Here is a 26562-nt window from a genome sequence, read left to right on the forward strand (position 1 = left end):
TGCTGTAACAATGATTGGCGACTGCGGAATGCACCTGCCACCTTCCAAAGGCTGGTGGATGGTCTACTAGCAGGATTGGAAGACTGTGCAGTTGCATACCTCGATGATGTGGCCATTTTCTCTGATTCATGGCCTGAACACCTAGAACATTTGAAAATGGTTTTTGAGCGCATCAGGCAGGCAGGACTAACTGTTAAGGCCAAAAAGTGTCAAATAGGCCAAAACAGAGTGACTTACCTAGGACACCAGGTGGGTCAAGGAACCATCAACCCCCTACAGGCCAAGGTGGAGGCTATCCAACAGTGGCCTGTCCCAAGGTCAAAGAAACAGGTCCAATCCTTCTTAGGTTTGGCCGGATATTACAGGCGATTTGTACCACACTACAGCCAAATCGCTGCTCCACTAACTGATCTGACCAGAAAAACCCAGCCAAATGCAGTTAAGTGGACTGATGAGTGTCAGGAAGCCTTTATCCAGCTTAAGGCGATGCTCATGTCTGACCCTGTATTAAGGGCCCCGGACTTTGACAAACCCTTCCTAGTTACCACCGATGCATCTGAACGTGGGGTAGGAGCGGTACTAATGCAGGAAGGACCGGATCACAACTTCCATCCTGTCGTGTTTCTCAGCAAGAAGCTGTCTGAGAGGGAAAGCCACTGGTCCATCAGTGAAAAAGAGTGTTACGCCATTTTGTATGCCTTGGAAAAGCTACGCCCATACGTTTGGGGACGGCAGTTCCAGCTACAAACCGATCATGCTGCACTGAAGTGGCTTCATACTAACAAGGGAAACAACAAAAAACTTATCAGATGGAGTTTAGCTCTCCAAGACTTTGATTTTGAAATTCAACACATTTCAGGAGCTTCCAACAAAGTTGCTGATGCACTCTCTCGGGACAGTTTCCCAGATTCTAGTGGCTAAAAAGTGTTCTTTACATGTTATATGCTTAGTAGTATATGTAATAGTGCATGTGTTTATTACTCTGTTGGTTTTGCAGTTTAGGAGGAAATCACCGCCAGTGCTCCCACTGTTGGTGATTTGGGGGGCGTGTCATAAGTAGTTAGTTAAGGGTTAAGGTCTACCTGTAAAGGGTTAACACAGACCTGGTGAAACACCTGACCAAAGGATCAATCAGGGAAGAGAATTTGAAAATCCCAGAGAGCGGGAACTTGGGTCTCTGTGTTCTTTGTTCTGAGTTCTTAGCCGTCTGGAACTACACCAGTCTAGACGCTTAACCAAGTCTGCTCATCTTTCTGAACTAATTTCTTCTATTCAAGCTAGTGAGTATTAGAAGTACTGGGTAATTTCATATAAGAATCCTGTGTCTGCAATTCTGTGTGTTTGTATTGATTATTCGTAATTTTGCCTGTATTGTTTGTACTGAGGAAAAGGGAGAAATTTCTCCAGGGATTAATAAGATTAGACCCTATGAATGTCTATCTTGGATTCATAGAGATTGTGTATTTTTTCTCTTCTTTCTTTTATTCTTTTAATAAACTCTTTTAAGTTCAGGACTTGGTTAAGTTCCTTACCTGTGGATTCAGGGGAAGGAAGCTAGGCGCCACTCTGTGGAGACAAGGGTTGTCTCCAAGCAGAGAGAGAGCAGGAGAGGGAGGGGGGAAGTGGGCTGCTTCCCTTTGTGTAGAGATTCAAGGGGTTTGAATCTGGGTTCCCCAGGGGAAGCTTGGGGGACAGGCAGTGTGTCAGACACTTTAACCTGACTGGTGGCAGCGAGAAGGAATCCTACCCTAAGGGTTAGGGTGGGGGGAGAATACCTGCGGGTCCCCATCTTTGAACCCACAAGCTCAAAGTGGGGGTGAGATCCCATGACAGGCCGTGAAAGAGTTAATGTGGACTTTCAAAGTGTTCGTAATTAGACTTCAGGATGAATAATCTATTGAGATTAGAATGGATGTTCAAACGTGTGAAACCATTATTCCTCTGTCTACAAACTCTAGAAGGAAGCACTCAGTTGGGTTTTATTTGGAGAGTTTGCACAATCTGAAGGGCTATATGCACAAGTATATATTTTTAATAAAAGCTTTAATTTGCAGAAACCGATATGGAGACCAGAGAAAGTGCCAATTCATCATACCATTGAGTTTCAGCTCAACCCTACCCCCCATCCTTAACAAATGGCTAACTTGTATTTAAATACCAAAAAAGAGTCCAAGGAGTTTAGCAATCAATATGGTAGTCTCGTCATCTGAATAGCCAGTACTCTCTTTAGCTTCCAGCAGGCAAAACTGGAATCAAATAAATCAGATATAAAACTGAAAAGAACATTCATTGCAACAATATATCATTTTTTATTGTTCTGAAGCACTTACAGCCAAAAGAAGATGGGAGCTTGGATGGGCTCCAGCTAAACTCATGTACATACAGTGGGAGATAATAGTTAATGGATTAAAAGTGTGCAAAGTTCCTGCCTAGCAGTAACACACAGGTGATGGGGGTTTTTTAAGTCAAGAAAAGGACCTTCAGGCCCATGCTGGAAAGCTGCTTCCTGACCTGACTAGCTTCTATTTGCATACTGCATTTGGCCATTAACTGACTATTTTTAGCCCCTGGGTGGCACCATCAGAGCCAGACTCTGGATTTTGGTTCTGTGTTCCCAAAGGGATCAATGGTGCCTGTGAACTCACCTGCTAGCTTGAGCGTGAGGAGTACTCCACCTGCTCCTGTAACTGGCTGGCTCTTAGGCATGCAATAAAATGTCTAAACTGCAGAGATTGACACTGCTGGGGAGAATGCTGTGCTTGTCTTGGTTTGAAGTGTGGGGGAGAGCATGAGGCCTTGTAGCTTGGTGGCTGTATAAGCTCAGGTTTGTACAATTTGCTCCGATGCAGGGGAAGCTGGGTTTGCCAACCACCAAGTGGTCTTTTTACCAGCTCCAGATACTGTGTGCTCATGATGGATCACGTACGATACAAGGGTAAGAGTAGATGCCTCTTGCCCTCTTACAGATTATGCAGGGGGGCTCAAATGCTCTAATTTTAAATCCTAGCTCCTTCTGTTTCCTTTGAGACTTCTCGACTGTGGCTGTAACTGCAGCAGCCCCTCCACCCCCCCACTTCATTTAACACTGATCTCCACCCAATTTGCAGCAGGAAGTGGGGAAGGGCAGATGCTTATTGAGAAGGACACGGCCTCCTTAATATCTTTTGTCCTGGCAATACTTTTCCGCACCATGGCACATCTGTACCTGACATAGGCCATCAGATCGTGGTGGGTGAGGAGACCACACTTTTTTCATGCCAGAGAACCTTAAAAAGACTGGCACATTACACTAAAGACACTGCTTACCACCAACGGGCTGTTCCTAGGAAAAATGGAAGGCTAACCCCTATTTCATAGGGAGGCAACAGAAACTTTGTGGCACATGAGCAGGTTCCTGCCATTCCTGTACCAACTTCCCAGGTCATAGTAAGGCTGATCTGTATTTAGGAAGGGATTTTCATTACAGCATATATTCAAGTATACAGTACAATGTAACGATGGATTGTTTTTTCCCTTTTAATTTTACCAGCTCCCCACCTCCCAAAAAACAAACCCCAAAACAACCAAAACTTTGAAGCTGCAGTTCCGTGTTTCAGTTAAGAATGCTGCTCTGAGCAATTATCCTTGACTAGAGTACTTGCCCAGTTAATTGCCTTTTTTGTGTTTATTATTGTGCTTGCCGCTTGTCATCCCTTGGGTAACTTGACTTTAGAATGCTTATTCAGCATTGCACATGAGATAGAAAGGAAGCTCCAACTTGTCAAGAAAGCTGCTGATGTTATCAAGAGAAGCTTGAGAATTTGAATTACACAAATCAGTAGGGTAATTTCTAAATGCCTCATTAATTTCAGTATCATTAAGTATAATTTGATCATATTTGGAGACAGCAGCTGTAGAGGGAGACATGGATTCTGCCCTCATTCAGTAACTTAGCCATTTCCTGGCTTTGTCTTTGGAATCCTATAAAAGATTAACTTGAAGCTTACAAAGCTTAGCTCAAATGGAAGATAATCAGGTAATGATTCGAAGGGTCAGTCCATGCTGTCCTTGGTGCAACCCCTTAAAAATTAAGTTGAGGGTGACTGGATGTGAGAATCAAATCGTCTTGTGCTGATGATTATAAGGGGCTGTCAAGTCAGTAAAGCTTTTTTTCATTGGGGGGGACGGGGGCGGAAATCTCATCTTCTCCTTCAGCTTCCTTGCCACTCTCACTCTGTGTTCTGACTATTGTGTGTCCAGTTTCTTTTCTCCTTTAAAATTTTGGAAGTATCTTTTCTTTGGACCTTTCCCGGGTACCGCTGGAGCCTGCCATATGTTTGCACAGTTCCTTCATAAATAATATGATGACCAATTTTACTCCCTAAGAACTAAATAGGTTTAGTATCTTTCAGCAGCAGGGGGGTATTGATTCTCCCGAGTCACCTAAGCAATGCACATTTCTACTGACAAGTTGGCTGAGACATACGTAGCATGGATAACTGAATCAGTTACATGGGCACAGAGAAAATAATAGACATAAAATCCATCCAGCCATCCTGTTTCCCCAAGTTGAATGTATTCTAGTAATGTCCAAAGTTCATCAAACTCTCAAAATACATATGGAACACACAGGTTCTGATTAAACAACATTAAATACCCAATACACAACAATGGTGAAAAATACAAAAAATCTGACTAGAATGGACAGAGCAAATGTTCACCAAAATGTTATCAGTTGCAAATATAAATAACTTAGCAAAAGCAAGAACAGCTCTGGCAAAATGTCACCACATTTCTTGCTGTCCCTTCAAAATTTATTGTTGGAAAAAATATTACTTTGTACACTAGCATAGTGGTAAAAATGTCATCTTCACACTAAAATATATCCCAAATTCGTGAGGTTTTTTTTCTCTTTTTCTAAACTGTGTTTCTTAGGCCATTAGGAAAGTCCAATATAAATTTATATAAAATTACAACTATCCAGGAAGCTGAATTTAAAAACCCCAAGTTTTAGGTTGCACACTTACAAATGCAAAAGCAAAGCATTGTGAAGAAGAGGTCTAGCCATTTTTACACTCAACAGAGAGTACAGAGATTTCATAGTAGACAAGTACAACTGGAATGTTATGGTATCTGTAGAAATGGACATCTGGTATGATGCATCTGGGAGAAAATTTACTTTTATCACAAGATAAACAGAACAAAAAATCTAAAATTAAATTTAACCGGAATTTGTAGATGTGTAATAGCATTAAAAATAATTTTTTTTAAACAAAAGGCAAGACACCCAATAATCATCTTGACTATAGGGGAACATAAAGCCTTTATAAAGCAGCCTAGGAAAATTTGTCCTAAAGATGTATCTGCCTAGGTATAAAAACCTGAAAATAAACTCCTTATAGTGATGAGTAGATTTAAGATTTTACTTGTTTTTTTTTAACCTTATGTGAGTGAACATGTAGAATTTCATAAGGCTTTAACAATAGTTGCACTAAGCACACTTGCAATATGAAAATGTGAGGTTCAGTTTGTTTTCCCCACTAAGGTTTAAACTCAAACACAAGGGTGTGTGAACTGTGGATCTGCAGCGACATAATAATGAGGCAAAGGGATTAAGATTAACCATAAAGAGACATTGTCTTGGGCATGAACGCATAGCCTTAACATTATTTAGAAACTTTAATATCTTGAAAATAATATCAATACATAGCCCAAAAAAGTTATTTAAAGCAGAAAACCAACAACCCAGATTCTTTAAAATAAGAAAAGGATAAACACTGCAAAGAGAAATTATTGAGAAATCAATCCATAACCATAGACTTCTGCATGTCATCTTCACGCTCTTGGAAGGAAGTGAAGAATTATATGAAAATTTTGCAGGATCATTAAAATATTAAGATCTTCTAAACAAAACATGGTGGCTGTGGGATTTATATCTTTTTCCATCTTTCTAAGTAATAACATTGATAAATTCTGTAGTGTCCTGAAAGTGAATGAAAGATTTCATGCTGTTCACATAAATATATTGAGTCCTATAGAGCAGAAGGAGATCAATTTATTTCATGATAGGTTAGCACATAACAATTCCTCTGTCCCAAACTTGCTGAACAATATCAATCACATACCCTTACTTATGGATGATGCACAGCAAAGTATTTTTCTTCATTGTGTGCAGGAAACTTAAGCTTTAAAGAATTGTAATTTTTTTCATCTCCTGTCTTAAACTCTTTCTACAAAGACTATCTTGATTTAATATTCCAAAATCTTTCCCCAAATTTTTGGAGTGCCTGGTCAACATGGGATTTTTTGGGATGGTGACTTGGAAAAGACACTGCTCTTTCTGGCTGGCAGAGGGTTGGGGTTTTTTTTAAGATGGCTTTTTAATAGCATGTTTTCAGTGGTGGCTGTCATAAAGTAAGATTTCAATTTCAGTTTATAAGAGTTTTATTCTTTTAAACCCTTTAGGTCATGATATTTACTTAAGAAAATGCTTTATGGCTCAGATTTACAAAATGGTGACTGGTAATTGTATGTGCTTTAATTAGTGGGCACCTCATTTGAAATACTTTAGAAGGACCTGATTTTCTGCAAGTGCTGTGCATTCACCCCTTGAAGATCTGGCTCTGTGGGTACCTCTAGACTGAAATAAAAGACCTACAGCTGGCCCTGGTCAGCTGACTCAGGCACCCAGGTCTAAGCCCTCCCACCTCATGGGGTCCCAGAGTATGGTCTTCAGCCCGAGCCTGAACATCTACACCGCAGTTTTACAGCTCCATGAGTTTAAGTAAGCTGACCCAGGCCAGCCATGAGTGTCTAATTACTGAGTAGACGAATTCAGTGAGGGGTCTCAAATAATAATAATAATAATAATAAATTATTATTTATTATATATAATATATATAGAGAGAGAGAGACAAGGAGTCTCTGTGTCTCAAGCACTCACTGCTTCTGAAATCTTGGCTATTATATGTTCATCTTTTCTGCTGAAGATGATGCTTGTGAATTTTATGTAAGAAAATAAATGAAATCCACTTTTTTATCCTAAATTAATTCATACATATTTTATTTTACGATTTATAAAATGTGTTAAAATTAAATATCTGAACATATACAATTGTGTATGTCTCTGGGTTCATGTACAAACAAGGAACTCACCATATGCATCAGCGTCAACTAAACTGGATTCCAGCCTCTTTGGTATATGTAAATATGATTCTACTCACTCAAAAAAATAGAGTAAAGAGATGCACATGACACTGTATCCTGAAAGTCTACAAACTCAGGCTTTGCATTAAGCAAATTCCAGGTTGCATACCCTTCACAGAGAATACTACATTCATCTTCCTCAAAGTTCAGCTCTAGGAACTGTTAACAGGAGCCCCCAGCTGATCTCAGTTCCTGAGGTAGAGGTTATCTCTAAGATGACTGGGAACCAAACTGTAGTGGACATTATAAATGTAAGGTGAAGATGTCATCTTTCTCCAACAGCTATGTGCTCTATAAGTGGTTATGTACATTCTGTACTAGATGAAAAATTCCGAATGGTCCTTAATGATAACTTCAATATTCCACCATAGGGTTATCTAATGTGGAGGTCACAAACCCACCAATAACTGTGGGACAGTTGAAACCAAAAAGGAAAAAAAAATGCATAGCCCAGTGGAAAAAAGCCTTTCCAGCAACCATGGCTACTTGTGAATCCAGGAGTTGGTCAGGTGCAAAAGCAACCCTGGTCTGTACACCACATTGACCAACTGTGGGTATACCTCCTTAGTAACAGGGACAACTTCGCCTGCAGTACATTCTTGTTATTTCCTCATATCTCTCAGGATCACTTCCAACTTCTCTAAATTGAGCTTTAGCCAGGCAGAGAAACTGTAATAATCTGTGTCCAGCAAAAGAGACATAAACTTGAGTGCAATCTCAATAGCACTGAAGGCTAGACAGGCTCACTATCTTTCTTAGAGGCATTATATATGTAATATAAGGTTGAACACAATGTAAGGTAGCATGGAACGCTGTGGTAGCCCACATCAGAGAGTATTCAGGGTGGATGAGCAATTGATGATGCATTCTGAGGCCTCTCCAAGTGGAAAGAATGGAACCACTGAACTGTGTTTCCATCCATCACTGCCAGAGTCCATAGATGAGCTGACAAAACCTCATGGTCAACAGTATCAAACTGCTGACATTGCTAAAAGAGTCATCATAGAAGCAGAGTAGATTATTGACCAATGAAATCAGTGAACTCTTTGTACTAAATCAAGGACAAAATCCAGACTGACAAGGGAGAGGAAGTTAAGGGATGCCAGATCTGCTTTGCCCTACTTCCATCTCATTCATCTTAATCAAAACTGGAAGTTTGTAGATATGGCAATGAGCAGGAAATTCCCAGTACAGAGGTCTCATGAGAAAGGGTCCAACAGTCATTTGTGTTGTAAGACTGGGGCCCTAAGATTCAAAATAGTTATTTCCAGGTATTACGTTTTCATGTTTTTCGGCAAAAGCACTGTTAGGCAGTATTTTTATAAGGCTTCTGTATGTAATTGTCACAAACAGAAAATATTGGCAACAGATTAATTAGAATCAATATGCAGTATAATTAAATGAATATGCACTTCTTAGACAAATGATAATGCTTTATATTGTTTTTGCAGGTACAGAAGGCTTGGGATTTAGCATCACTTCAAGAGATGTACCAATTGGTGGCTCAGCTCCAATTTATGTGAAAAACATCCTTCCAAGAGGTGCAGCTATTCAAGATGGGAGACTAAAGGCTGGAGACCGACTTACTGAGGTGATGAAATATTGTATACTATTTTTCCAATCTGGTTCAAAAGGTGCTTTCTGTATTTTGGCATGAGTCAATGGATTCGTTCATTTCCAATATGATTTAGAATATATTATCCCAGGAAATGACTATCCTGTTCTTGCCTTCTTGGTGTAACAAATTAAGGGCTGTATATTTGCAACAAGGCACATATTTAAAAGGAGGGTCCCTAGCCAGGTTAAGAGTAATGATTTTACAAAACAGATTTCTTTAAATAGAATCGTAGGACTGGATGGGACTTGAGAGGTCATCTAGTCTAGTCTTCTGCACTCATGGCAGGACTAAGTATCATCTAGACCATCCTTGACAGGTATTTGTCTAACCTGATCTTAAAAATCTTCAATGATGGAGATTCCACAAGCTCCATAAGCAAACTATCCAGTGCTTAACCATCCTGAGAGTTAGGAAGTTTTTCCTAATGTCCAACCTAAGCCACCCTTGCTGCAATTTAAGCCCATTGCTTCTTGTCCTATCCACAGACGTTAAGGAGAACAATTTTTCTCCCTCTTTTTTGTAACAGCCTTTTATGTATTTACACCAGTTCTATCACTTTCCATAATTAAAAATGAATTGACTTTTAAAATCTAGTGCACTTTTCACCTTTCATGCGGTTTGTTATTTTTTGTACCAGTAAAATGCCACAGTGTTGGATTGCAAACATCATAGGGGGTTGTTTAAGGGAAGAAACCCTACTTCCATTTGACTTTTTCTTAAATCGTGGAATGGAAGGACAGTAGTTGTTAATTAATAAAGCGCAAAATGTCATTGTGCAATCTGCCCTGAGTAAACTGCAGACCGGGGAGGAATTGAGTCTCAGAATTCCAGTTCTCTAATTGGCTTCCCACTTTCTCCAGATACATTGCTAGCTTGGTCAATGGCAGTCCCTTGCCTCCACTAATTCCCTGACTGTGCCCACACTTGGATCTGCTAGGTGCATGCCCTATGGATTCAGAGGACTGGGGGGAAATGCCTACTTTCTTGTGTAGGGCAAAGAATTTTTTTCACAGAATTATTGGAAGGAGAATAAAATCAGGAGTATTTTGATCTTTAGGATTTTATAAAAGCTCAATCTTTGTAAGACACAAATTTTGGTTCAGAATAAGTGTCCCTTTAAGGATGTAGATGAAACAAAGGGCATATGTCTCCTGCTGCTTTGGAATCATAAGATCTGTCCTCTTCTTTCCAACTAAAAGGTCCGGCTAGTCTTTGAATGCCGGGCAAGGTGTTGCAACACTGAAAAGGTGTTGAAACAAAGGGAAAACAATGAGAAATGCTCTTTTTATTTTAATGGGCATTTTGGGAGGGTGGGGAGACTTTGAGGCTGAATGTCTTGTTCAATGTTGAGAAGCCGGGTGCTTTTGCTTTGTAATATGATCTCGCAGACTCATGGTCTGTTTTGTTGCTTTTTTGTTTTTGTTTTATATGGCCTTCATGGGGAGAAAGGATTGCATCTGTAATTGATGACACTGGCTTCTAAAGCCTGGCAAAGATGTTCTTTTATGTTTCCTTAAATGCAAATAAATTAGAGGAAAAAACACAATTGAGGGAACAGGGAGGGCCAGAGAGAAGATTTTAAGAAAAAAATAGCAATATAGAGCATCACAGATATTGGAGATAAGGAAGAACAGAGAGAGCAAATCAAGCATATACTTGTTGTTTGATAGCAAAGTCATTTAAAAACAAATACCTGTTACCTTTTCAGGTTTACCTCAAAATTCCCTGCTCTTCATCCCCTCTGCTCCTGCAGATGAGATCGTTGTAGCGTCATATTGCCTCAAGCTGGAGATTCACATTCTGTCACTTACGATATTGAGCTTAAATAAGATGTTCTGGTGTCAAAGTGTCAGCTTGAGCCAACGTTTTCTTTTCAATATTGGTCCAAATTTGTCCGTGATGTAACTCCATTTCATTAACTTACATTGGGGGATGGATTTTGGCCTAATATCTTTTATTTAGATTAATTGTCACTTCCAAAATGAGTTATTTATTCTCTTTCACTTCTGTCCTCTAAGATTTCTTTTGTCACTTCTGCACTTGATATCGCTACATTTACCATTTATCATCTTTCCAGCTGAGTGCATCTGACAAGGTGCCAAGAGCCTAGCGCTGACCCTGTATTCTGGTCACTAAGGTACTAGCTATTCCCCCTTAGAATGGATTTAATTGAGAGATGGGTGTGCAATGGCTTAATTAGGCAGGAGGTTGACAAGCCAGTGAGAACAATCAACCCATCAGATGGGAACAGTTAAAGGAGAGGAAGGAAGTGCAAGGGGAGGAGGCTGGCAGGGGTTGGGGCAATGGTGCCCAAACTTTTTACCTCACGCCCCACTTACCCCTGTCCATCCTTCCCCCCTTCTCTCACCCCCAGCCACGGTTCAGCGCCTAGGTCAGGAGAGGGGCCATGGTTGGGGCGGGAGCTGAGGCTGGGGCTGGGAGTGGAGCTGCAGGTGGGAATGGGGCTGAAAGCCTGGACTGAAGCAGAGTTGGGGCAGAGCGAGTCTGGGTGGTGCTGTGCCCTCCCGAACGTTCCTCCACACCCTAGGGAGGCGTGCCCCACAGTTTGGGGACCACTGGGCTAGGGGGGATGCAGGATGTCAGGATGAGCAGATCTTTCCCTCTCTGTCCCTGGAGAGTGGATCAAGGGGGATGTTTATATCCACTTGTATTTTGTTGCACAGGGCTGTACTGATGACCTGATAATGGAGGGGACCTAATAACTAACACGCTGGCACTTATAAACGTGGAAAGTATCGTGCCTGTTTGTGATGGTCCCAGGAGTGGAGAAGGGAGCCCTGTTACAGTGCCATATATGCATAATATATTTTTTTAAGACACTGGTGAACCAAAGACCTTTTCTGATTCACAGCATTCCTACCTTCCCTTCATTTCTGTTTTGTCCCTCTCTACCTATTTCTTTCATCCTTCCCAGGGCTCCCCCCAAAGTCATGGTTTCACTCTCTTGTTGCTTTGGTCTTTTCTCAATCTGTAACTCACCACCTTATACCAACACAGCAGCTAAATAAAAATTCACAAAGCCTCTTATTGGTTTTAGTTTGCTGCTCCACCAACCTATGGAAAAGCCTAAGAAAGTGAAACTGACCAGATTTTAAAAATTTTGCTTTTCTAATCTTTTTTTTTTCTGAGCAGCAGAGCAAAGTGAAGCCAACAATATCTCTTGTCAATTTCACTTGGTAGCTTGCTCTGATGTTGAGCAGAGTATCAGGGGAAGAGGAAAGAAGCAAAGGCTGTCAATATGCCAGAGCAACAGGTTTTTGCATTCCACCCTACAGCATGTTATCTGTGGTTTCTTCCCTCTGTTTTAAAGGGACAGAGTCTAGACTCAAAACCTCAAAACATGTTTTATATGTATCCACTGTGCAGCCTCTTACATGTCTATGGACGGAATGCTAATTACAAGAAAAAGTTTGGGTCTCCAGGTTTCCTTGTCATGTTGCATCAATACATTGTCCAGTAAAAGATTGTTTTGATGTATAGTAGGTGTCACTATCAAATATTTATCTGTTTAAACAAAATGTCACATAAATTCACGTTTGCAACACATCTTTGAAGCATTTTTTTAAAATGCAGTGTTCATTAGAAAACAATTGTAACATTCTTCATAACCTATTGGCTATGCAGTAGGTTTAAAAAAAAAGAGAGAGAGAAGGCTTTCAAAGGTACAAGGGACAGGTAGGTTCATCAGCTCCCATTTAAAGTTAATGGGAGTTAAGCTACTAACTCCCTCATGTGCCTTTGAAAATCTCCCTGAAAAAAATGTATGTGGGGGTGTGACCATAAAGCTCTTAGTGCCAGCTGGCAGGGGGGTTACAAGAATATCCTGATCCTGGAATGTGCATTCTGGTTTACCAAAAACTATCCTGTGAGGTCATAAATGAAAGCCATGGTCACACTGGTCATTCATATCATTGTGAAATGTATGTACCAATGCTATATGTAAGAAGTTATCCATCTGTGCTAAAAATATATTTCTGAAATCCAAATTAAGGCAGGATGGACAAACAGGTTTTGCCCAGCAAAGGATGTTTATTCACCTGTCTCTGTTGGTCTACATGTAAATTAAGCATTGTAAGTTAACACAATAGGGAGTCATTTACATGCAAAGTCAGCGGGAGGATGTGAAGGCAGCAGGAAGGCAGCAGGCTGGAAAATTAATTATGGGGGTGGGGAGGGGAGTTGTCCTGACTCTGAGGGATGAACAATAAAACAGTATTGCCAACCCCAAATGTTCAAAAAGCGTGAGTCAGGCGCACTAAAAATCACAAGATTATGTCAAAATAATAGATTTGGTATTCTTTTTATTTGCCTTCTGCTTTTTGAGACTTGAAGGTGCACTGGAGTCACATTTTGAAGCTTTCTCCACAGCCATGAGGGGTAGAAACTTTTTATTTTTAAGAATGAAGGCTGAAACAATCACATATCCACTTGACTCCAGGACTTGGGCCTTTATGGAAACAATTATCATGAGACTCAAGACAAAATCATGAGAGTTGGCAACATTGGGAATATAAGGGCAAGGCAAGGAAGGAAGAGGCACCCCTTTATCCTGCACCTAGGAAGTAATCGAGCAATGCGATTACATCCATGAAAACAGTATCACAACCAGCCTTGATTGAAATGTTGCAAAGGATATTTGGGGTGAAACTGTTAGCCTGTTAAATTTAGTCTCTAGGGATCGTGTTATGGTTTTGTTTTATATGTAACCCTTCTGTTTCCATTATTCTTATTCATGATCTCTTGATCTTTGATAATAAACTTATGATTGGTTTCATTATATATGCATCTCAGTGCTGTGGTATTGTACAAGGAGCTGATCCTGAACTGAATCATTCAAGCTATTGTGTATACTTTTCCCCTGAGGCAGCATATCTGAGTGTTTCATGGGTAATGGTTTGAACACTACAGGGGAACACTTCAATGGGGCTCTGGGATTGGGGTGCACATCTTGTTAACCTGCAAGACAAAATAAGGGCTGGCAGAGCCCAGAGGAGCTCATTTGGGTGGATAACAGGCTGTAGGTATGAGGGAGCTGACCCACAATTAAGCACAAGCAAGTCTCCCTCTCGCTGTGGGTAACAAGGTGACTCACAATCCTGGGCACCCCAAGAACCATCACAGGGGACAGTTCCACTTCTGCCACGCACGCTCTGTTCTGGAGCATAAAGACGCCTGAGGTCTCCAGAGCTGTCAGTGTGACACCTTTCATGGTCATCTCTTTCTCCTGATTGCTAGAAATCATCATTAGAAATGTAAGACCGGTACAACAAATTTTCCTATTGATTTCTTGCTCCTACTGATACCATTATAGAAACTCCCATTGACTTGAATAGGAGCTGATGCAGAATCATTGTCAGTTCCTTCTAGATTTGTAACAGCACAATTCACTTGGAGGCCAAACTCTGTGTGATGGGAACAGTAATATTTTCTAATGCTGGAGTCTTAGCAGTTTTTATGTTTTATTTGTCACAGGTAAATGGAGTTGATTTAACCGGCAAAACCCAAGAGGAAGCTGTCTCCCTGCTGAGAAGCACTAAGATGGGAGGGACGGTGAGCCTTTTGATTTTCCGTCAGGAAGAAACATTCCATCCAAGGGAACTGGTGCGTAAAACAGAGAGCATCTAGGAGATTTTAGATTAATTTGAACAAATGGTCTGGTCCTGATACCTGCTGGTAAATGTGTGTGACCAGAAATGAAGACAAGAAAATCAGTTTTTGTTATTCTCTGGTCATGTTAACTTTATATGAACATTTTTATTTTTTTTAGATCTGGTCTTGGAATTGTATATTCACTAGAATATGTGAATGGGAGTTTTAAAATCAGATTATGATGGTGTTTTGGGGGACAGGAAATGCTTATTACAAACAAAACTATTGCATGGACTTTACTTGAATACATGGAATCATAGAAGATTAGGGTTGGAAGAGACCTCAGGAGGTCATCTAGTCCAATCCCCTGCTCAAAGCAGCACCAACACCAACTAAATCATCCCAGCCAAGGCTTTGTCAAGCTGGGCCTTAAAAACCTCTAAGGATGGAGATTTCATCCCTAGGTAACCCATTCCAGTGCTTCACCACACTCCTAGTGAAATAGCGTTTCCTAATATCCAACCTAGACCTCTCCCACACCAACATGAGACAAGTAGATTGTTTCATACCTTTCACACTCATGAGTCTGTGTTTGAAAACTTGCTATTTGTCCTACCACTTAATCAAAAAAATTTCTGAGCACTTAAAAGTAAGCGAGAATGGGGTATATGAATGCTATGGTACCAAAAGAGGAATTTGCAAGAAAAAAAGGTTATTATTTTAATATAAAGCATCCCCTATGTGGTATGGACCCCCACTGTTATTAATTTAGCAGGGTAATTCACAGAATGTATTCTGAATAATTTGAGTGAAATGAAACAATCATTGTTTGTTACACCTGTTCAACTTGCAAAGTGTATACGCATATTTTGCTGATTATTATCCATGATAACTTTTATTATAAAAAGGTAGACTATGAATATAAACCATATTATGTTCTATATTCAGTTAAAGTGCTGTGGTTTTAAATATGTAGCTGTAAAATAAATTGTTTGGATGCATTCTCATAAACAGACAGAATAAGAGCAACTGCTGTGTTTTTTGGTGTGATGAACAAATTGTTTCATTTCTACAGGATTTTTAATATCTTGAATGCAGAAATAATGAATTTTTATTTAGCATTTTAAAGCATTTAATATCGGTCCTTGCTCTGTCTTTTATCTTTCAAAACAACATTTAACCCTAAAAAATTAGTGGCTGAGAAGGCTGCAGATGAGCTAAATTTGTTAGCCTAATTCTTTTGGAATGTGACTTCAAGTACTGATATGTCATGGTTTATGAAAGCTTTCCTTTAAAGACTGAATCAAATGAATGGTATGGAAATCTCATCACATGCCTCTGAATGGCTGGAACAGTGAAAGCAATCGGTTTACAAGCTTCTGTGATGTAATTTTCACAATATTGATAATTTACAGTAAAGGTGAATGAAAATACTTTTGTGTGTTTTGTAAATAAACTCTTAGAAACAAGAATATACCTTAATTTTGTATATATTATTTCTATATTAACCTTAATGTTATAATAACATAATGAATAGTAATGCATATAAAATCCTGTAAAGATTTAACGTCCTTGTATATAGAATAGCCTAGAAGTACATGTTAACCTTAATATTTCCTCAGTTTAATTTTAGTTTTATTGCATATCTTTTGACATCACGAAGTGAATCAGCTCCTTTAAATGAGTTGAGCCTCAGCAGCCTCCCTGCTGCTGCTGTGCTGATGCCACTTTCTGTGCTATTTTGACAGAAGTCAGTATAGCAGCATAGTCATGGCAGGTGGTAGATGGAGAAGTCTTTACTTACCTACATAATCAGAGGTCCAGATCATAAGCTGGTGTAAATTGCTCTAACTCCAATGGCACTACAGCAAAATACACTGGCTAAGATTCTAACCCAGAGTGCATGATGAACCCTGATTGCATAAAGATTTGTTCATTCACACCTTGACATGAGCAAGTTCTAGCTCTGCTCGGCTGGCAGCTGTCATAGAGCATAATGAAGAGCAGGAGTAGAAAAGTAGTGGGGGAGCTGCTGAAACTTGTTCTGAAGCGGTGCTCTTCCATCTACTAGGAAGAAATAAAGACAATTTGTTTGAAAACAATTCATCTTATTGACTTTTATAAAAAGTTCACATATAGAAGTTTTATATGGGAAAAAAATTCTAAAACTGTGTCTGTTTGCCTTTAACGATAAATGTAATTTTTTACATATTGTCCAATTGTAATACTTTGTCCTTTGTGTCCTCCCCACTTTCCCTCCATCTTTTCCACGTTGCTTAATTATTTCTTACAAATAATATTGTAAGTACATTTAATGAGCAATATATAAACAGAGTTTTCATGACTGTAAATACTCCATGAACATTTACTTGATATGATCTTGTGCATAAAGCACTGGACTGGGAGTTGTCTGTTGACAGGAACTCAGTATTACAGCCATTTACACTTTGGCTACACTTGAATGGCTTGTCATGCCAATAAAGAGTTCTTCAGATTTGATTTGGGGAGTCAGCAGTTGTGGGTTCTGCTTTCTGTATGACTTTTGACAAGTCACTTAGCCTCAGTACAAAACTTACCTACATCACAGGAGAGTTGTGAAGCTTAATGTCTTCAGAGCATGTTGAGATTGTTGGCTGGGAGGAACTATGGAAGTGCACAGTATTATTTATACATAGGTAATTAAGGGAATGTTTAAGCAAAGGCTGTCTTGGTTTACTGTAAAATCTGTACAGTTTGTGTTGTCATATGTGCACATGAGAGAATAATTATTCAGCACGAGCAGCATTGAAACCTGCACTTACTTTGATCAGAATGCTCAGGCAAATAAAACACAAATACAGGGAAGGAATTCCAAGTGGCAGGCTGCAACTTTATTAATTTTAACTGACGGTAGTGGTGGGACTATCACACCCTTCCCCAAAATGCCAGGCATTTTCTCGGGTCCACTGTGTTATTAAACGGTGTCATGCCATATAGCCAGTTAATCTGGGTTAGTCCTCTTCATCTTAGCCAATAGACACAGACTTCCTCTAAATCCTCTTGCCCTTCCCGTGAGGAGAATGAGGATGCCTCTAAGAGGATGCCTCCCTTTGTGCCCAGTCCACAGAGGAGGCAAATTATGTTACAGTTCTGAGAATGTAGCTCTTTAGTGCAAGCTCTAGAGGCCCCGGTTTCAGCCAAGGTGGAGGCAGTTAGATACAGATTTAAGGTCTCTCCTTTGCCCTGTGAGGTAGTAGTTCCACCTGCCATATCTGGATCCCTTACTTATGTTTATCTCTGAGAGGTGACCCTTTCAGTCTTTTATCCTCATTTGGACACTGGCTGCAAGTTGTGGCTCACTAGATGTTCACATACAACTTCCTAACATTAAATTTCAGTTCTTATTCCCAGTCCTTTTGGCCAAAAAACTGAGTATCCAGGATGCTGCAAGGAAGCCAGAAAATCCCAAATAAACTACCCCTAGCCATCTTGCCATTTTGGACTAAAGAGAAAAAATCCTCCAAATAAAGCATTTGGCTAGACCCACAGCGTCCTGGAAACACAGCTCAGCGATACCTCAGCTAGAGAGAGGGAGGGCTGGGCAGCAGTAGTGGCAAGAAGGCCACTGGGTGCCTGGGTGGGCCTGGGCCCGAGCCTGTAAGAGCCAGTCGGTTCCCCAAACACATCTCCAAACTGGCCTATGGGGAAGAATGTTTTTCCCCCCTAAGCCCGTATGCATGTGCACACTCAGGCTTAAGGAGAGATGGGTGGTAGCGGAAGGGGTCCGGAGTGGCTGAGCATGAGCACTCCCTCTCCCAACCACAGGGTGTGGCCATGCTGTTGCCAAACTCAAAGCCACGTCTCCACTGAGAGAGGCACAGGGCATTTTGACAGCAGATATTTCTTTAAAATGTTTGCACAAGATTGTCCAGTTTTGTACCATGTAAAGTGGCCTTAATTCAGCAAGCGGAGAAAGTAGGAGAAATCTCCGTTGGTGTTCAGGTAGTGTGGACAGCTGGGCTTCATCCTGTGCCAACCACACCCTCATCACTCCTGGCAGAAATGGAGGGCACGGGGGCTGATAGGGGATGTGAATGTGGCTATGTTCCAAGGTCTGGTATAAGATTTGTTAGAGATGTGCCTGTGCAACTCTTACTGTGGGCCAGAGTTGGGTGGCTGTGGATTGCGGAGTACAACCAGCTCCCTACACTCCACCGTCTCCTCTACGTGCCAGAATTGAGACTCTTTCCCCTGCTAATAGACAGTGAATGTCTTACATAGCCATGTTCTTATTTATTTTCTTTTTTTTACTTCCTTTAGAGTGCAGAACAAAGCCAGTCACAAATTCCAAAGGAAACGGTAAGAGCTTTGTCTTTTACATCTCAGAGGACTCTCAAAATATTTTAAAATTTATATGGCACTTTTCCATCAATTAAAGTTTCACAGACCCTCCTTTCACATTCTATACTGTAGATGGCTCTCTCTAGCCTTACATTTTAAACTTCTCTTTATTATGTAATTTTCAGTACTATTTGAAAGCCTCCTGGTCAAAGGACAGAGGCTAACCATTCAATAAGCTGGGAATTTAGTCAGGATATTTTAAAGAATCATTATATGATTTAAGTTTGAAGAACAAACAAATAAAAATCAGGAAGTTTGAAGTTAAGGCTGACGTATCTTTATCTCAAGCCATTGTTTGTTGTTGCAAGCAATTTTTAAGGAATTTGTGATGTACGTTAGGGAAGTAGTACGTTTTAGAAGGTTTGGATTGAGATCCCTTGGCATAGTTGTGTTCAGAGATTTTCATAGATCCATTGATACTCCCCAGGCAGGAATATCAGTCTATTAATATTAAGAATACTAAAATATACTTAGTCATTTATTTCAAGAAATGGATCATCTTATGGAGCATTATCATAAAATAATACAATATATACTTTTCATGTCTATAGTATCTTTCCTTCAAGTGATGTCTTAAAAACTTTCATATAGTTAGGTAACACTGTTGCTAAGTTAAGTAATAAATGAGCGCAGGGAGATATTAAGAGTTAGAGGCAAGGGAGAAGAGAGATTTGGCTGGATGTGAAGTAAGATCAGGAGTTGGTGAGATATAGAAAAGCTATTTCATGTGACAGGGGCACCTTCCCAACAGGGGTGAGTTTAGGAGCAGAAAGAAAGTTGGGGCTAGGTGAGCAGAAGGAATGAGAAGAGGAGTAGAGAGTGCATGTCCGTGAGGTGGATTGGAAGAAATCTTTTAAAAGTTATCAAGTCCAGGAAGGCAATTTTCAATTGGATCCTGAAATACATAATGGGGCAATGAAATTATATAAAGATGGGCTTAATTTTGCATTTATTGGACATTTGAGAATTGGGCAGCAGCATCCTCCATATGTTTGGTGCCCTGGAACTTGAGGAGGCCATCGAAAAGGTAGTTGCAGTAGTCAAAGGGAGAGACGACTGAAGATGTATTTTTGGGTGGGATTAAAAACTGGACTCAATCTGGAAGTGAGAATTTGTAACGGTCAATGATCCTTCACCCACCAACCTCCATTTTGCAAATCGTCTTTGTGCTGGAGTAATTATGACCCAAAATATTTTATAACTATCACATACAGTATAATTTAGATATTTCTACAAAGAAAATTTTCCCCAGCTGCCAATCAATAACACAGTCACTGGTTTATTTGTTTTTTAAAACTTGTTTGTTTTGACTGCCTCTCCCCACTCTCCTTGGTTCTGCCTTATTCCCTGTTTAGTTCTCCTGTCTCTAGCTGTCAGGCCTTTCAGATTCCAACTCGTACAGTTTCTGTTTTTGCATCCACTTCCAGTCCTTATGATGCTAGTTGTAAGTTTTGTGTCATGAAATTCACAGTAGAAGGCAGAGCGAAAATAATAGCAGTAAAAGCAGTGAAGATGCTGGATCTGTGTAGATCAGGAGAGACAGGTGAAATACAAAAAAGCTGCTCTTTTAGATTTAAAAACAAAACTGCAGTAGACAATCAGACCCTCCCAAATATTTGAAAATCAGTTTTTACTTCATTTTTCTGTGGGCTCTGAAATCTTTAAGTATGAGCCCTTCGTTGCCAGCCAGTCCAGAAGAGTACACGACTTTAGATTTCTCTCACTTTCACAAGATTATAGGCTCTGAATATTCCCATAATAATAACAGCAATCAAGAACTTCCCCAAGGCATTAACCCTGCCACATCTAAATTTGCTCGTCAGTCACCCACCAAGAAGTACACCTTCATTTCTATCTGCAACTAAGCACCAGCTAAGCATAAGTTCTTACCTTCTGCTTCACTGATGAATGAGAAAGAAGCCAAATTACTCCTGAACCATAGGTCTTGCCTGTATGACATTTTGAAACCTTGGTTTCATACTCTACTAGCTGCACCATTTTGATGGCCAATAACAAAACAAAATGGAAGAGATGAACCTGTTGCTCTACAGCATGATTGTTTGAAATGTAGGAGATTGACCTTGGTTTAAAAAAACTAGTAATTTGTCATTAAATTTCTGTTTTGAAGCATAATTAATCTTACAGAGCATTGAAATAAACTGTTAATTATACTGTGTAAAACATCTGCCAATTAATTCCCCCCCCCCTTCCCCTTCTCTTTGAAAGTTAATTGTGTTTGGGTATTATTTTGCATTTACAATTGTTTTCCTTTGTTTATTTTCTAAATTCAAACCTGCAAGTTACCTGCATGTCAGTGTACTGCTAGGAAAACAATAATTTCCAGCTACTTGAGAATTTTACATTAAAGAGAGTTATGGTCTAGTGCAGCAGTTCTCAGCCAGGGGGTCCAGAACCCCTTAGGGGCCGTGAGCAGGTTTCAGGGGTCTGCCAAAATAAGCAAGAGAGGGGCCAGCAGAAAGCCAAAGCCCGAGCCCCACCACTTGGGGCCGAAGCCTGAGCATCTTAGCTTCACAGGGCTGCCTGTGGCACGGCGTGCTGGGCAATTGTCCTGCTTGTTACCACCTAACGCCGGCCCTGGATATGCAGAAAAACAGTTGTTGTGGCACAGATGGGCTGTGGAATTTTTATAGCATGTTGTGGGAGGAGGGACTCTGAAAGAAAAAGGTTGAGAATCCTTGCTCTAGTGGTCAGAGTCGGGGAATAAAAATTGGAACTCCTGGATTCCATTTCTTGACTCTTCCACTGGTTTACTTAGCAACAATGGAAAAAGCAGTCTCTCTGTATGCAGTTTCCACTTTTGTAAAATTGGAATAAATGAACCTTATCTCCAAAACTACATGGTTGTGAGGTTTGATTAATGCCTTATTTCCTAAATCCAGCTAAAATAGAAGGATGGTCTTGGGGTTAAGGCACTGGTTTGGTCATCAGATCTGGGTTTGTATCCTGGCTCTGACAAAGACTTCCTCCATGAGTTTTTTGTGTGCAGTTCCCCATCTGTAAAAATGGGATAATATTCCTTGCCTCAGAAGGGTGTTGTAAGGAGAAATTCATAGATGTTTGTGAAGATCTCAAGTACTAAAGTAATGGGGGAAAATAAACCAGCAATTACCCAGAAAGACACACTTTGCGTATAGCTGTGAAGAGTTCAGGAATGAAAGGATTGATAGTTGAAAATTTATTGGAGAGCAGTCCTCTGAAAGGCACTGCAAGCGGTAAGCATTTTCATTAAAATATCAGTCATGGTTCTTTCCTTGATATCCTCTTGGTATGTCTTTAACATAGCACTGACTTTCTATTCTTCTTTGGGCATTTGTCAGAGTATATTTGAATTTGACTGCTTAATCTTTTGCATAAACCTAGAACATGGAGTACTGAATACTTTTACATGATTTTACTCCTGGAGGAATTCTGCACCAAAACAATCCAAAACCCTGCACCAAAAATCCAAAATTCTGCATATTTTGTCAAAATAATGCAGTATAATCACACCAGTTTCACTTATTTTGATAATTTACTTAAACTGTCGTACAGAAAAAATCACAATAACTGTTCAGTATTTCCTAAATACATGAAAGTTAAGTTACAAATACTTGGTAACCAATACCCTGCATTCCAAAAAGCAGAATGTCACTTTAAATTGCTCAGACTTTCACACATGAAAATCGTACAATTTTACTAATCATTGTCCTGTATTTTTTTTAATGGATAAATAAAATAGATCATGAGCTGTAATCTAACCACAGTGTGCCTCTGTGGCACAGGGGAAAAAAAGGGAGAAAGCACATAGACCAGGGGTCGGCAAACTACGGCACGCGTGCCACCTTTGGCACGCAAGCCGATTTTTGCCTGGCACGCGGCTGCCAGCTGGAGTCCCAGCCGCCGGCCCCGCTCAGCACACGCAGCTGGCTGAGTGAAGCGGGGCCAGTGGCCAGGACCCCAGACCGGCGGCAGGCGCACCTCCCCGGCTCCCTCCTCACCACGCTCGTTCTGTGGCTCCCGGGAGTGTGAGCTGCCGGGGCACGGGGCCTGAGCCTGCTGTGGGAGGGGCGGCGGCAGCTCACACTTCCAGGAGCTGCAGAGCCTGAGCATGGCGAGGGAGGAACCCGGGGGGCACGCAGGGCCTGCCGCCAGCATGCATCCACTTCAGGAGCCCCCCTGGGGGGGGCACCAGGCCACAGCCCAGGCAGGTGCGCCCCCTGGCTCCCCCCTCACCGCACTCGGGTTCTGCGGCTCCGGGAAGTGTGAGCCGCGGCCACTGTTCCTCCCACAGCTCCGCCCCTCCCCCCCCCGTCTGCTGCCTCAGCACTCCACATGGAGGCAAAACTCCACGTGGAGCCAGCGTCTGACCGGCATGGGCATGGTAAGGGGAGTCTCAGGGGGCAGTCAGGGAGCAGGGGGAGGGTTGGATGGGTTGGGAGTTCTTGGCATCCTGTCAGGGGGTGGGGAGTGGTTGGATGGGGCGTGGGAGTCCCCGGGGGTCTGTCTTGGGGCAGGGGTGTTCATAAGGGTTGGGACAGTCAGGGGACAAGTAGGAGGTAGGGTCCTAGTGGGGCAGTTAGGGTGGAAGGCTCTCAGTAGGGGGCAGTCAGGGAACAAGGAGCAGGGAGGCTTAGGTAGGGGGTGGGGTTCTGGGGGGCAGTTAGGGGCAGGGGTTCCAGGAGGGGGTAGTCAGGGGACAAGGAGTGGAGGGTGGGGGTTTGGGGTTTCTGACTGGGGCCATCGGGGTGGGAAGTGGGAGGGAGTGGATGGGGGCTAGGGCAGGGCTCTCCCCTCTTTTTTGATTGTTGAAATATGGTAACCCTAGGCAAGGGGGAGCCAGGGGGTGCATGGGGGCTGATGCCCACATACATCCACTGCAGCCTGCAGGAGCCCCCGGGGGGGGAGGAGGGGGGCTGGGCTGCAGCTGGGGCAGGGGAGGCAGGGGGCTCAGCTGCTCCCCGCTAGCAGTGCCGCCACTGCCTTTGCAGGGCTGCTGCCCCCCTGCACTGCGCTGGCTCCTCCATGTCTGGGGCTCGCTGCTGCTGCAAGCGGGATGCTCTGGCTCTCTGGTGCCTCCGGAAGGCGGCTCCTCCCTGCTGAGCTGCTGCAGTGGCCCAAGCCTGGCTAAGTGAGTGGACTTGGGGTGGGGGCCACCTGGGTTGGGTTGGGAGGACTCGCCGAGGGGCTGTGCACCCTCCAGGAGAGTTCAGGGAGCGGGGAGGAGGGAACCTGGTCTGGGGAGCGGCCACTGGGGTCTATAAAGGCTCGTTGGGGATTTGCCGCTCAATGAACTGATGTGCAAGGTGGAAGTTTCGCCTAGGGCGCAAAATATCCTTGCACCGGCCCTGCTCCCGGGGGTGTGCACACCCCAGGTTAAGAATCACTGCACCAAATTGATAAGATCTGCATTTTAATTTAATTTTAAATGAAGCTTCTTAAACATTTTAAAAAGCTTGTTTTTACATACAACAATTGTTTAGACTTATAGAGAGAGACCTTAAAAAACGTTAAAATGTATTACCGGCACGCAAAACCTTAAATTGGAGTGAATAAATGAAGACTCGGCGCACCACTTCTGAAAGATTGCCGACCCCTGACATAGACCTTCCTAGCTGAGAATTCCATTACTGTCATTTACAGTAAGGCTCCTTTATACCACTCTGGCAAGATAAAGGAGGCTTAATAACTAACAATGGGAACATTAGCAGCCTGCTTGCTTAGTTGTTACATTTCTGCTCTGTCTCAGGGACAGAGCCTGCTTCACACAGACTTAAACCTCCAAGACCCGGGCGCAGCAACAGCCAGCGACAGGGACAGAGTGAGTGTGTCTCACTTGTTCGCACTCAGGCAGGTGCCCAGCCCCACCCCCTTAACATCTCTCCAGGGACATGCATACTCAGCCTCCCTCTTCCCCGCTGTGGTGGTGATCTCTGCCGCTGGCTGCTCCCAACAGAGGCACTCGGGCTGCCGCAGAAGGGGCATTTGTTCCCCACAGATTTCTTTGCTCCCCCATTTTTCCGCGGAGGAGCCATGAAATCTGCAGAAGGTATGAATTCTGCACCCCCACAGGGGCACAGAATTCCCCCGGGAGTAACATTGCTATTTTGCCCAAGGGGAACAGTATAGGTTCTCATCACTTCTTTTAGAGGTAATTCAGAAATACATGGAAGCTTTGCCCTATGGAAGAAATAGAACTGTCTCTTTCACAAGGAGCCTGAATTTCTTACAGGTGCTGAGCACCTATATACCCCATTGAGTTCAACTGGAGCCATAGGTGCTCAGCGTGTTTGAAAGTTGAGCCCATGCAGTATAGTCTGAATAGTTTTAGCCTATATGCATATACTGAGGACAGCACTGACATTTCATGTGGGATGTTATTACCAGATGGGGAGAGGTTTGCCTGTGATGAGGTTGGCAGTGTTTTTTCTCTTATGTTGATTGTCTGTATCATGAATGATTGATGCCGATTATTTTTTATAACTTCTTGTTATATACAGGAATATATGCAGCTTTTGTCTTCTAATAATTTGGTACTGATAGCAAGGGATGTGAGTGTGATTGCACTGGCTTCAAAGCTTTTTTTAGGGTAGTTTTGAATGGCTTCAGATTACATTTTTAATAAAGATGCAGTCTAAGAAACTGATAGCTTTTTAAAAAAGAAAGAATTTAATCTTCTGCAGGATACTGCTGTGTTTAGACTCTCTTACCATTGGACATAAAATATTACTGATTGATTTATATGGAGTATTAAAGAAGAGAGTTGAGCCAGCAGTCCACAGTGAATGATGTATATAACAAATTTAACATTTAACATTTTCTGTTTGTGAATTTTCTTGAAATGAATGAGTTAATAATTTCCGTGGATAATTCCTATCCTGTAGTCCAGGGGTCAGCAACCTTTCAGAAGTGGTGTGCCGAGTCTTCATTTATTCACTCTAATTTAAGGTTTCGCGTACCAGTAATACATTTTAATGTTTTTAGAAGATCTCTTTCTGTAAGTCTATAGTATATAATTAAACAGTTGTTGTATGTAAAGTAAATGAGGTTTTTTAAATGTTTAAGAAGCTTCATTTAAAATTAAATTAAAATGCAGAGCCCCCCGGATTGGTGGCCAGGACCAGAGCAGTGTGAGTGCCACTGAAAATCAGCTCGCATGCCGCCCTTGGCACACGTGCTATAGGTTGCCTCCCCTGCTGCAGTCAATCATAAGCAGCTCACCAAAAGTATAAGATGCTTGAAATTCGAAATTCAATCTGTTTGTTAGATTTGATTGGGCATGTAGGTCACATGGTATTTTGTTCCCTGGTTGGATGTGTAGATTTTAGGATTAGGTTTCTAATTTGAACACTCATAAAAATGTAAAATTTTCTTACTGCACTATGGGCTCTGAAGTCTTCAAGTATGAGTTCTTCCCTGGCACTCAATCCAGAAAAGACACTGAGAGGTGAAGTGGCTTGCCAACGTCACCAAGAAAGTCAATTGAAATACTTTGTTTCCATGACCATTCCTGCCAATGAAATTGTTTTGTGGAATACTGGTGGAAAGCAAGCCTATAGGGGCGTAAACACTGGGCACAGGATATGTAACTTTTTTTTTTTTCATTATTCAAGTGAACAGCCATGGAAATTTTTTTATATTGCCTCAGCTTTATTAACAATATTTTGTATAGCAAGCTGGAGGCTCAATATGGATTTAAATTAAGGTCACCATCTTTACATCTTTGACCTCTGGAAAAAAGAAAGTCTGTCAGAATATCACGTGGTAGATAT

At 41.6% G+C, this 26562-nt stretch overlaps 1 protein-coding gene across 12 annotated transcripts in view; it reads left to right on the forward strand.

Annotated features, from left to right (window-relative positions):
• PARD3 (par-3 family cell polarity regulator) overlaps window positions 1-26562 on the forward strand; it is a 627608-nt gene that overhangs the window by 377027 nt on the left and 224019 nt on the right. For all 12 annotated transcript variants that reach the window (XM_039524331.1, XM_039524332.1, XM_039524326.1 and 9 more), the window contains 3 exons: window positions 8637-8776; window positions 14297-14425; window positions 18713-18751. In XM_039524331.1, the coding sequence (XP_039380265.1) occupies window positions 8637-8776; window positions 14297-14425; window positions 18713-18751 (308 nt within the window). The remainder of the gene's footprint in view (window positions 1-8636; window positions 8777-14296; window positions 14426-18712; window positions 18752-26562) is intronic.

The sequence above is a fragment of the Mauremys reevesii genome, linkage group 2 (assembly GCF_016161935.1).
Source record: "Mauremys reevesii isolate NIE-2019 linkage group 2, ASM1616193v1, whole genome shotgun sequence".
NCBI lineage: Eukaryota > Metazoa > Chordata > Testudines > Geoemydidae > Mauremys > Mauremys reevesii.